This window comes from Scomber scombrus, chromosome 12 (assembly GCF_963691925.1).
Source record: "Scomber scombrus chromosome 12, fScoSco1.1, whole genome shotgun sequence".
Lineage (NCBI taxonomy): Eukaryota > Metazoa > Chordata > Actinopteri > Scombriformes > Scombridae > Scomber > Scomber scombrus.
In genome coordinates, this window is record NC_084981.1 from 18,152,968 (window position 1) to 18,166,344 (window position 13,377).

Sequence of the window (13,377 nt, forward strand, 5' to 3'; positions counted from 1 at the left end):
AGGGAAACCTACACTTTCTGCTTGGCTAATTTCCTGGACAGCAGAGCAGCCATGTGGTCTCAGCTGTGATAATACGCACCTTCGAAGTAGGTCTTTTCCAAACTGAGATCTGCACATTTCAGCTGCTCTTATAATAATGCTCTTATATTATTTAATGCTCATTTACGCTGTGTCTTTCTGTGGGTTTACTCAAAACTTTGACTTCTTTGCCTCATGATGTGGACTTTTTTCTTTCCTCAGACTGAAGTATTGCCTTTAAATACTGCTTTTCTTTAAATCTAGCTTTGGTTAGAATAGTACACAAAGCATTACATTTGATTTACAATATGTTAACATTATATAGAGTATGATTTCAGCAAAAAAAAAGCCACTGTTGCCTTGCTCAATGAACTGAAACTTCCGGCTTCTACAGTCAGTCACTTATCAATTGAATAATTCAATCTTTTTCCTGTTCATATAAATTAAATCTCTTCGTCCCCCTGACAGTCACAGACAATCAGCCAATATCACAACAACACTTGGAAAGAACCTCCTCAGATTCTGTCCCTGATTGTGCTTTCGTGCTAATTCAGGTTTGGACAGTACACTCCTTTGTATCTGCTTGTTGTCATTAAGAGCTGCACTAGGCGGTGGGTGACGGAGAAATAGGATATTCTCGCAGCATCCTTGGATACGCAGTCAGGTTGACACCACATCTGTTACCAGGATGGGGGAGGGCACCTGCTACTTTGAAGGATGTCAGCTCAATTATCAAAGCCCTTTTCATATGCAGTGGCTGGCCATATTGGACATCAGTTAAACCTGCATCATTTGAAATGGTTTCTTGGCTCCTGCTATTCCTGCTCAGTGTGCACTCATCTTTAAATAGTCACGCTTAAATGACAGAGCACATCTTAATTTCTCAATTGAAGAGAGTTGTGTTTAATTGGTTTTTAAATACCATTTCATTTATCCAGTTTATTTTTTGAGAGTCAACTTTGGCTGACATTTTTAGTATATATCTTTCTTATGTTAAATCATGATGTCAGTGGGGGAGCTGTATAATATACTGGTGGACACATGCTTGGTCAAGATAATCCTACCTAAGTAAACCAGACATAGATGATGAAGTGAGTTTTTGGTTAATGCTCAGAGATTTAAGAGAGAAGATAAATCAGTCAATAGTCTGTAAAGGGAGTAATCCTTCAAGATATACACTCTCTTCTGACTTTTCCTCAAGAAAAGCATAGCTGTATACATAATGATGGTGCTCAGACCTAAATTCATTTTTTTTAAAAACATGTATAACTGGACCCAGCTAATACTTTCCATGTGGGTCTAATTTGGTCAAAGAAAGAAACCTGATTTTCCTCAGTGAAGAAATCTACAACTGACAACCATCCCAACGTTTACTATTAATGCCAGTTTATTAAAAACAGACATGTGTACCCCCTCATAAACATTCCAGACCACCTCATACAGATCTGAAACATGTCTTTCTATGCTTGATTTGGTGCATGGGTCCCCGTGCTCAGGGGGAGCCAGGCTCTTTTTCCTGACTGTATGTGTGTGGTAAAAAGACTCTAACAAGTGGGATTGTAGTAACAGAAAAGGGCAGACAGAGACAGGTAGGTTGGCTTTTGCTGAGTGAGAGATGAAAGCAGCCGACACTTGACAGTCTGATTGATGTGGACAAAGCGATTGCACCCGGGGGTGGCCGTTAGAAGAGGATGTTTTTCTGTGTTCTTGGGAAATCTAAAAAAAACAGATGTATTTCCCATTGAATGCCTCCACCGTTATCTCCACTCCCCCCAGGAGAAGCTTCACTATAGTCAACTAACAGCAGTGAAATATCCATGCAGTAGCAGCCAAATCCCCCTCAGGCAGAGGCAAAGCATCACACACCCCCAACCCCTTCCCCCCTACTGTATCTGTCTGACGCCAGCCTCCACAAACATATTCTGTGTAATGCTAAATTTTCACAAATCTGTCCTGTCAAGCCGCAAGCTTTGCAGACAGCCTCCATGCCCTGTTGCTTTTGAAGACCCCAGTCAGTCAATCGCTGCATAAGTGCATGTATGACATGTTTCTGTCGAAAGTCAAGCTTTAGTCAAGTATCCACTGCCAGCAGTTTCTATCTGTGCCAGTCTTCTCTGCCAGCCATTGCTCACTGCTACCCCACATTGTCCACTTCCCCTTTTTGATTGTCCCCCGTGATTGTGTGAGTTGTAAGATGCTTATTTAATACGCCAAAGCCTGCCTTTTTTTGTCATTTTGTGATGCTGTTCTTGTTTGCTTGCTGGGACCCACCATGAGAGCCAGGTTGCTACACAGTGTTGTAGCATTGTATGTCCTGTGGCATAGTCAAAGTCAGAGCCGGACACAAGCCTGAGAGGTTAAGCAGCAAGATTTCTGCCATTTGTATATGCACTTCATCTCCGTCCTAAGAGGATTTTCCTTATCTTCTTCTTTTGGGTCATTTGTGCCCCAATCAGAATAATAGCACTATATTCTCCCTGTTACTTGTTCACATAATATTTTTGTTTTTATCTCATTCCCTATTTATTTCTGGTCCTTTTGGTTTGTCGACTCGCACAAGCTCACTCTAGCAGGAGGACTATTACCCCGGGCTTCACAGCTGTTATTGGCATGTCACGCAGTTTCATCTTTAAAGTCATAACATTTCCTCATTTTCAATACGAAATCCAATTTCTTTCCTCACTAAATTAGACATTAGTCAGCAGTTCAGGTAAGCAATACGAGGGAGTGAAATTAATGCGGTAGAAATTGTGGTTTCAGGTTTGCTATTTTTATCTAGTTTCACATACACACACATGCTCACACACACATTGCCCTCATCCAACATACCCCTCCTCACTCTACCACCTTCAGCAAGTTACTTCAATTGGCCCACACTAGTAAGGATATGCCCCATGAAAATGTAGCTGCCTGAGAAAATGGTTCTCTGGACATGTGATGACCCGCTTATATATTGAGTTAGATTGAAAATCTTCAGTATTGAACTGGAGCTCATACAATATCAGTAGACCATTAAATTTGTGTGAAAAGGCCCTTTGAATGAGCAGATTTAACAAAGGCGGCCAGTCAGAGCTCTGTCTGTGTCCTGTCTCAGAGCTTATGCGGCTCGGCAGAATGATTCTACTTCTCTTGAATTCATTTGGGTTTCTGAACAGTAAAAGTATACATGAAGCAGGATTTTCTTTTCTGTCTCATGCAAATGTATGGAACTTTTAATATTGTGTCTCTTCATTTCTTTATTACAATCAAATTTCATTCTTCTTGTAGGTATCCATTCCCAACGGTGTTCAGTACATGCAGTAAAAAGGACCTTGCAGCTAGTCTGGAGAAAGGCGTGGGCATGTGTCTCTACAACATGCCAGAGGTCAAGGTGCTGTACGGTGGCCAGAAGTGTGGGAATGGCTACGTGGAGGAGGGAGAGGAATGTGACTGCGGGGAGCCAGAGGTAAGTCAAGAAAACGGTACTTCATCGTCATCTGCTCCAGTGGAGTAGACCCAACTCTGTGGTTATACTGGACAGTTCGGCATAACTATGTGGATGTGAAACAAAAAGTAAAAAAAGATGTTGGATGCTGAATAAATAAAATCTAAAACTGGCAAATTCAGGCGAACTCAGTGGGTGGCCCTTTAGCCAGAATGATTAAGAAGCTTATCTCTTTTTTACTTACAGTAAACTTCCCTCTCCCTATGCTATAAAACTGGACCATGAATCATGGAAAAAAAGGTCAAACGGCCAAAATATTTTCATGTATCATGTACTTTTGTATCATGATACTCCCTTCACAAAGCCCAATGCCGAAAGAAAACAATGGTAACTGTCCTGTCCTGTAAGCAATCATCCAAAACCACTGAGAGACTCAGCAGCTCGCAACAGACTCCCCTAAGAAACCACAACAAACTTCAAGTTAAACTTTCTCATGACATTGATGTTGTTATTGTAACTTAAAAGCACTGAAAAGCGCTGTGAAAAAAGAGCCTAAAAGCACAGAAAACCACCTAAGACCTCTGATATAAGTGTTTTATTTACATCACACCTCCCCTCAGTCTCCCATGTGTGCTGAACAGTGCTCTGACAGGCTGCCACAGTGATGTCATTTCCTTGTTGAAGGCTCATTAATCAAAGTACTGTCCAGTGGTGTGAAAAAGGAAACAAACAAAAGAGAGATGTGGCTGAGGCAAAAACATGCTTTCTTTGGCTCTGCCACCCAAACAACTGGGCACACTCTGATGTATGTATCCACCCCCATACTATACACTGTGTTTATCACTCACACACACTGCAGGGCACCTTGGGAAGTGAAGTGAGAATTGCATGCAGGGAGCAGGTATCACTCAGTTGCAGCCAAGATGGGTTGATGGGTTTCCTGGAGAGAAAACTCAAATGATGTCACTGAGTTTTTATCTTCATAAAGTTTAATTATATCTGAATAATCTATCAATGTTTTTAATATGTTTTTTTGTTTTTTCAATGCAAAGTTTAAAAAAACAACAAAGATATGCATTTGACACAACCACACACAATGAGGTCCCTTCTGTAGTTCTTCTAGAGCAGTGGTCTCCAACCCTGCTCCTGGAGAGCTACTGCCCTGCATGTTTTAGGTATCTCCTCACTCTAACTCGTTATCAAGCAGCTGAGGGTCGTCAAAGGGCTTGATAACGAGTTGATTATTAGAATCAGGTGTGTTAGAGTGAGGAGATACCTAAAACATGCAGGGCAGTAGCTCTCCAGGAGCAGGGTTGGAGACCACTGTTCTAGAGCTTTTGATCATGGTCATTATCAGCAGGCCAGTTGTCATGCCATTGCAAATATTCAAATTTCAATTGTTCAGCTTATTATCCTCTGATTGTTTCAGCTCTTCACTTGACACATAACTCATCTTTCCTCATTTCTTTATCTGAATTGAGATGCCTCAGGGACATCGATTGATTATTATTGAAACGGGAATACTGTTTCTGGAGACTTTCCTCCGAGTGGAAATATCTTCCTTTTTTTTTGTAACTGTTTAAACCTGATTGACTTACTAATGGGTTTGATTATTTACTGAACTGATGTTTAACGATGTAGTCAATCATTTAGAGGCAACTGTACATAGTATTTTTGTGGAGCCATTGTGTATGACCACCAACGAACCATCTGTGTAGTTTACATTTGCCAGCTCGATTTCTGCCAGCTTGCCCTCACATAACCTCCATGATGTCACCACAGAGTGCCTGCTTGTCTGATCTGTGGGCCCACTTAGACAGAAAGATGAAAGCAACTTTTTCTCTCCCCTCTAAACAATAGGCCTATGTCAGGTCCAAGAGGTAAACAGCCAGACTCATAAAACCACACATCAACTGAAAATTAGACGTCCAACAATCCAGCTGCCTTCAGTTCTCAGCCTTCAACACGTCTTGTCATTACCTTGCAGCACCACCAGCGAAATGGCCACGTAAAGAGAAGATGAATAATATAGGGAGTTGTTTTCTGTGCAATAGTGCAATGTGTGACTCTACTTGGAAAACAAAACTGATGTGGTTTAGCATCCAATAAAAGATCAACATCTCAACACCTCCCTAAAGTCTTTGAGCATAACTCCCTTATCAACTTATTTGCGGCTGCCAGCAGCCAACTGATCGTGTAATCATGGTGAAATGCTGCAATCTTTGCCTCTTAAGGACTTTCAAATCTCACTGCCCACAATACCCTAATAGTCAGACGAGCCACATCTTTCCAATGTCCACATCTAATCACAATTGAAGAGCTTTACACACACCCTCCCAACTGTTGGACCCGATTCATATTTTTCGCTCTCTTGCCTCACTTTGTTGACCTAAACACACTGTTCTATACACAAGATTTCCCCAAATCCAGAACATATGAGCCTCTGCGAATGTGGTTCCAAGGACCTCTAGGTCAGATTGAGCAGGCCGGGAATCCCCGGACAGGAAGTGTGCTCTCCTGAACTGGAGGTCTTGATCTGACAGGGCCAGCTGAGAGAGGGTCTCCAGAGCGGAGATCAGGTCCACATGTTGTTAACTATCTTGTTTTCTTTTCACTTCTCCTAGGAATGTATGAATCCATGCTGTAACGCCACCACATGCACGCTCAAGGGAGACGCTGTGTGCGCCCACGGACAGTGCTGTGAAGACTGCAGGGTAAGACTTAAGATGTAGGCTTACATCTGTCTTTTCTCTTCACACACTCTTGGCCATCCTTCCTCAATTTAAACAACCTTCTGTCATTGTCATAGCTGAAAAAGGTTGGAAATTGTATTTTTCTCTGCTCCTCGGATGAACATTACAAAACTTTACCCTGCAGAAATTGAAGCTTTTCATTTCCAAACTCAAGTGCAAAGCCCAAAAACTTTCTGATACCTTGTTAATTTTATATGGTAGTTATTCAGTGACTCATAATAGTTTGTCCTTGTATATCATTTAATATCTCAGGTCAGTTCATTCAGACTTTGTATGTTTAAATAATAGACATGCAGGTTTGGATTGAGGGTAAATTCTTAGATAAATTGAATTGTATAAAATGTGCTTCCACTGAGTTATTAATGGTTTTTGCTTTGACAGGGGAATGTTTTTCTATCTCAGATGTGTGCCCTTTTCTTTGAAAAGGAACATTTGTTGAAGATGATTAAAAGCTCTGAGTTCACTCATTGTGTCCTTTAAACATGTATCTGCACAGACCCCAGGTTTAAGGCAAATGAGTCCTTTCCTTTGTGTGTGTGTGTGTGTGTGTGTGTGTGTGTGTGTGTGTGTGTGTGTGTGTGTGTGTGTGTGTGTGTGTGTGTGTGTGTGTGTGTGTGTGTGTATTGCCCCTTTCGGACATGCAAATGAGCTGGTAATTCTACATGTCGGTCTCATATTTGAATAAGCCCCCCGTTCACTTTTTAACCACCTCGTGGTGTTACCTTAACACAGTTGACATCTAACATGATTGGTGTCACATTAATTCAAAGGCCACAGCAAAGTGAGGTTAAATATGCAAGAACTACTGTATTAGTTGTGTTTCATCATCTTAAGAGACCTGTTTTCACTTTGTCATTTAATTCAAGTTTTCACAAGGAGAAAGAATTACCACAAAATTATATGAAAGAGGCCATCTTAAGTTATCAGAGATTCTTCTCACGTCACATCAGTCTGTAAAACTCTGTTCTCATAGATTGTTTTTCTTTTTGTTTTACCATCACAGAGGAGTGCAAAAGAGGAAAAATAACAGAAAACCACATTTAAATTGATTTATAATTAACTTTCATCCATTCCCAGTGCTTCTAATATGAATACTCAGTAAAGCCCTTTCTTTGCACATATCATGAGAGAATTATAATTATTATATTAATATTATTTTATTTATTATATTACAGTTTTAGTAGAATCAACCTAAAAACGTATCTAAAGTCTCCAAAATCACTTTTAACTGTATGGGCTCTGCTGGACTATATTAATAGAGCAGAAGGATGAAAAATATTATTATGGGACCCATTAGTGTGAAGCAGGGGTCATTAATTGAGCCTTCACCTGAAAAATCAATTTTACACCAGTTGGCAAACATAGTTCAAGCTTTGCAGCTCTGTTTGTAACAGCCCTATCATGTTTGAATAGAGTCATAACGGAGCATTTATAAACCCCCAAAAGCCATAAAGAAATGTTGTGGATTCCATGTCTGAAAAGGGCTCACGTGCTTTCTTTTACAGCTCAAACCAGCTGGCACCCTTTGTCGAGAGTCCAGTAACTCCTGCGACCTGCCGGAGTTCTGTACTGGTGCCAACCCACACTGCCCGGCCAACGTTTATCTGCATGATGGACACGCCTGCCACAACGTGGACGGCTACTGCTACAACGGCATCTGTCAGACTCATGAGCAGCAATGCATCACCCTGTGGGGGACAGGTATTTCAGTGGCTGCTAGTAAATTGGACTATGAATCAATAAGGGAATCCCACTCTTCATTTCGATAATGTTTGATTTTTGTATTTTTCTTGTTTGTCTTTGTGTGTAGGAGCCAAGCCTGCCCCTGGGATCTGCTTTCAGCGAGTCAACTCTGCAGGGGATCCGTACGGGAATTGTGGGAAGGATTCCAAAGGCTCCTTTGCCAAATGTGATTCGAGGTAAGACTCTGCAGCTGCACTGGTGCGTTAGAGGTACAGAGAAATTACTGTGCAAAAACAGAACTGATTAGCTTAAGTGCTGTCATTAGCAATCATCATTACGTCATGGAATCTGACATGTGATCTTCAAACAAAAGTTTACATGTGTGATGAATGTAATTTGAATAGATAGCAGCTAATTACGGTCTACGAAAGTATTCATGGATCATTTCATGCTATTCTTGTCGGCTAATTGTTCTAAAGATCTTCTCCCTTTGGGTGAATTCGGTAATCAAGCTGTTTGTTAATTGATGTAATTGCTTTAATGACCGGAGGACTGAAGTACTGCAGCTCTCACTTGGCAGTCTTTCATCTGTCTCTATGGTTACTTATCTTTTTTTGTCTTACTTGAGATTGACAGGCCTTTATGTTTAAGACTTTGTTAATTAAGTGTTTTACTATTTGTTTTCTTATTAGTTCTCTTTCTTTCTGTTTGTGTGTGTATGTTGTGTGCAGGGATGCAAAGTGTGGTAAAATTCAATGCCAGGGAGGAGCCAACCGGCCAGTGATTGGAACAAATGCTGTTTCCATTGAGACCAACATCCCACTTCAAGAAGGAGGGCGTATTCTGTGTCGGGGAACACATGTTTACCTGGGTGATGACATGCCTGACCCTGGACTGGTTCTGGCTGGTACAAAGTGTGGAGACGGCATGGTGAGTATATTATTTAATTGTAAAAACACTGAATGCACTGTAGGTCTGGTGTTCATTAACAAATCACATGTGATAAGTATTATATACATATAACAGTCAACTTTTCTGATTTTGAGATGATCCTTTTCATGTTGTAACATAAAGTTTCATGTTTTAAGATACTAAATGATTCTGTTTTAACAATACTTTTTGCTTGTAACAACATACCACTTTATATTATTATATTGTAAAATTGCTATTTCTTGTTACTTCACAAAATTAACTTATCTCATTAAAACAAACTTTTCTCATGATAAAACAAGTTCATAAGTTGTTATAACAAGAGAAAGATCCAGTCAGAAGAGACAATATTTTAGCCTACACTGGCTAGAAAACTGCTGTTTTGTTATGGTACATACATTCTGTCATTGTGTTACTTATTGATGAAATCATAGTGAAAGTAAAGTAATCCCCTTTTTGCTGGTGACCTCCACTGACACCGCTTTCAGAACCTTTAAACTACAGCAATCATATATCATGATTGATCAAACAGGGGTGATCTATGTGGCAGGATGTTTGAATGTGGCTGCTTTTCTGTTGTTCCATGCACCTATACGTAATTATGAGTTGGTGTCAGATTCAATCTGTGTTTCTCAGTTACAGGGCTCAGTACCTGTTTGTGCTGTGTTATCTACCAGACAAATGAGAAAAGTTTCTCATTATAACAAGAAACTTGTCATATGCTGCCATACAAGCCTGAGGTCAATATTCATCAACATTTTCTTCATATACCATTTTTGAAGTAGCTGTTGGCTGGTTGTTTGTAGCCATTCAGCCATAGGATGCTGTATTATTTGTCCTCCATAGGCCCCAAAAGGCTGACAAGTGTGACAGTGTGTTCTTCCGGGACTGTAATAGTAGAGCTGGTGGGCTTTGAGCAAATACTGTAGTTCAGTATGAAGTATTTATAGCAGTATGAAGCTGAGGCAGAGACTGAGGTTGCACTTCTTAAAGAAAAGGTTAACTCTCGAGTGCCTGAGAGGATATTGTTGCCTCTGTGTTTTGTCAGACTTCAGATTTGATCTTTAGCCTGTAGGAGAAACTCTTAACAGCACAGACTGACATTGCTCAAACAAGGATACTCTAATCAATGAGAGCAGCTAGTCTGTGAGGAAGGCTCAAAAGGAGAGGCAGCAATGGTTGCCTCCCATTCCCACTTCCTGGACCAACTCCCATAATATTATGCATGGTTCAAGGGTTCAGGGGCTCCAGCGATCCATATGTGCACATCATGCTTGCTGTCGGACAAGAGCCCTGTGGTAACCAGTAATTTTATTAGGTGTGCGTCTCAATTTTTCTACCACTATGCACCGCCCTCAAAGTTTCAACCACACCAGTGATGTCAGGGCCTTTTTCATGCCAAGCAAGACGCCACTTGATATAGTATGAGCTGGAGCCTCCTTAAAAGTCACTTCAGATGAGATTTCAAAGCCTGTCCCCAGTCCTACATTAATGGAATCCATGGGAATATGATATGGATCCTATATGGGAAGTGTCACCAACTTTCTCTGCTGCTTCACATCAATAAATAAATAGGTAAAATTTACTTTTAAAGCAGCTCTGTAGCATCTGTACAAATCTTGGGTGGGTCAATTTCTCTGCAATAAACCTAAACCTAAAGTAATGCAAAGTGTCAAGCGTTGCTCTTATTTGCAGTGTCCTCGAGCCTCTGTACTCTCTCTTTGTACCATCAAGTAAGATGTTTTCACACACTAGCCCTTGTTGGAGAAAAATAAAAGATACTCTTGAGCTGGATGCATCAGACAATGCATGGTCAATCTGTCTCATATATGCTTTCACACCAGTTCCTGTAATAGTGATGCTATTTGACAATGTTCCAGAAATCCGATCGCTACAGTGTTTTTTCATCTCATGTCATCTTTGAAAAAGAAACTGCAGCTGAGGATTTAACTTAAAAAACTGGCTCACTGTGTCAGAATGGGGAACCAAACTACAGGGTCTCACAGTAGTAAAAGTCATCATGAGTCCTTTTGGGTTCAAGGGACTTGACCTTGGTGATAAAAGGCCTTTGTACCCCTTTGAACTCTTTGTACATCATGATTTTAGTTTCGAACATATGTGAGCTCTGCACAGTATCTGTAAATTTGGTTGGCCTCAAGGTGAGTCTTTGTCACAAGAAAAAAGGGTTTTTTATTGTCTATGCCAATCAGGTAATTAAGCTGGCAGCACATGACTCACTTCACTCTCATCTGAGGATGAGAGCTCAAAACTGCTTTTGTCTAAAGCAGGCATGATTTTACATAAAAGCAGCAGCTGGCTTTTTCCAGGCAGAGGATTTTGTTTGCCCTGGAGGAGACACAGAAAATCATGGCCTTTGTGTCTCACCCCCTGAAATGCAATAATGGGTGTGTCCCTAAATATACAGTATAATATGTGTGGTGCTTCTACTGGAGTGTAGAAACTGTTCAACTTTGTGTATACATCCACCAAACACCACTTCAGTTCTTAATAAAACTTCTCAACTTCTTTTACTATTGGTATTTTTTTTTATTAAATTCATTATTAAAATAGGTCATTTGTGGTAACAGATGTGAACAGAACTGCACTCTGCTAAAAGAGTATGACAACATACAGCAGGCATCAGTCATGCACCTGTTACTTTATGGGAGTCAAGACGAGATACGACCCAAATGTGCTGTAGAGCTGCAATCTGTTCACATATTTTTCTTTTAGTCGTAATTCTTATGTTCATCCTCTTTGGCTCTCCAATTTTTTGCCTCTTAAAAATGCTCAGTAATGCTTTTCTTTTTATAGGTTTGCCTGAATCGACAGTGCCAGAACGTCAGTGTGTTTGGTGTGCATGAGTGCTCTGGAAAGTGCAATGGACGTGGGGTGAGTGCAAAGTGCCTATTAGCTAAATTTTGTGTGCTAAATTATGGACTATAACCTGTGTAGCAGTGTAACCACCCTGTGAGGACTCCGTATTCATCTATTTAGTCACTTTTTGACCAGCTGAACAGTATGAATACAGTCTCACTGCCCTATAATTGGACACAATAGCAGAGCAACAGCGTATTTACAGTGCAGCCTGTGAGTAATGACAGCTGCTCCTTTTCTGTACAATCAATCTTCATCATCCCACTGAGGTTAAATCAATCCCATTTAAAAGTATCATTTATGGTCCACTTAATATGTTGTCCATCATCTTTTGACTGTACAGTGAGTGAAGATATAGTGTAGCACTGCAGGGAGAGACCCCAGCTGTTGTCCCATTGTAGTATAAAAGCAATACTTCCTGCCAAGAAATGTGGGTGGTGGGTGAAAAGGAAGGTTTTATGTTTTATTTACTTCATTGTTCTGTTCCGTGAATCATACACTCCACCAGGGGATAGATTAGCTTACTCTGATCTTCATTGTATGGAGATTATATACAATGAATGACAAAACAAAGCTTTGGTCCTAAAATTGTATATTCCTTCAGCTTTTTCTTATATCTTGTGACCAGTTAAACACACCTGAACCAAATTTAAGACATCAATAAAACAATGTTATGCTCAACAACAAATAAAAACATGCCTAAATACAATAAAACGGCAATAAATCCCCTTTAAAATTGTTTGCTATAGAATTGGAAATATAGAAAAGTGACTTCCTGTAAAGTGTGGATTTGTGCTGCAAATTTGCATCCTGCAGAAATATCCAGCAAATCAATTTGTCTGCTTTTTTCTCAAACACGCTGCACAGTACGAGACCTGACTAGAAAAGTAAAAACACACTTACTGTGAGAGTCAAGAATATTGTTTGCCTACAAGTCAACTCACTTTATCATGCAAGGCATGTAACATTTGCATCTATATTTGTTGCTTGAAAAGCACGCTTTAGCTTTTCTATAAATTAATATATCAAAAAATGTGTGGTGATGTGTTTTTGACAAATTTAGTAATATGACAAATTGATGATGCAGCCTGATCAGTGTGTGCTTGATATTACGTATTATCAGACATATTGATATTATTTGTTGCATTTACAAATGAGCATACACTGAGTTTAACCTATCTCTGCATACTTGTTTTTTTAATTTGCATCTTCAGCTCAACAGGATTTTAAAGAAATAGGTGAATACTCACATTTCACATTATTATGATGTTTATTCTTTTTTGTGTTCATTTGACATTAGAGATAGATGATGTTGTGAAAAAAATATCATGGTATTGCCCATATTGTGTTAGAATAACGTTTCCCTTCACAAACACATAAAGCTACCCCATATCATACCTCCCTCTGAGACCCCCAAGTGCCTCTTAACCCCGTCACTCGGCACCAAGGATTGTCCGCAGCCTGGAGGCAGGGAAGGCACTTGACTGTACGTCTGTGCTAAATGTAAATCCCCCACAGCTGCAAGATTCCCCCTGAACCTCTCTCCTCCCTCCAACTGACAGCTGGACTGTGTTACCTCGCCAGGGAATCCTCCTGGATCAAACTCCCGCACTGGAAACCTGATGCTTTGCGGGATGGACTCTCCCATACACATGTTTAATCTATTATGACTGTTAGAGCACACATATACAC

The 13,377-nt window shown here is 40.2% G+C and overlaps 1 protein-coding gene across 1 annotated transcript in view; it reads left to right on the forward strand.

Annotated features, from left to right (window-relative positions):
- Positions 1-13,377, forward strand: part of adam12b (ADAM metallopeptidase domain 12b) — a 78,525-nt gene that overhangs the window by 48,176 nt on the left and 16,972 nt on the right. Inside the window, exons 11-16 of the mRNA XM_062431111.1 lie at positions 3,286-3,463; positions 6,067-6,156; positions 7,701-7,896; positions 8,006-8,114; positions 8,610-8,808; positions 11,623-11,700. Of these exons, the coding sequence (XP_062287095.1) occupies positions 3,286-3,463; positions 6,067-6,156; positions 7,701-7,896; positions 8,006-8,114; positions 8,610-8,808; positions 11,623-11,700 (850 nt within the window). The remainder of the gene's footprint in view (positions 1-3,285; positions 3,464-6,066; positions 6,157-7,700; positions 7,897-8,005; positions 8,115-8,609; positions 8,809-11,622; positions 11,701-13,377) is intronic.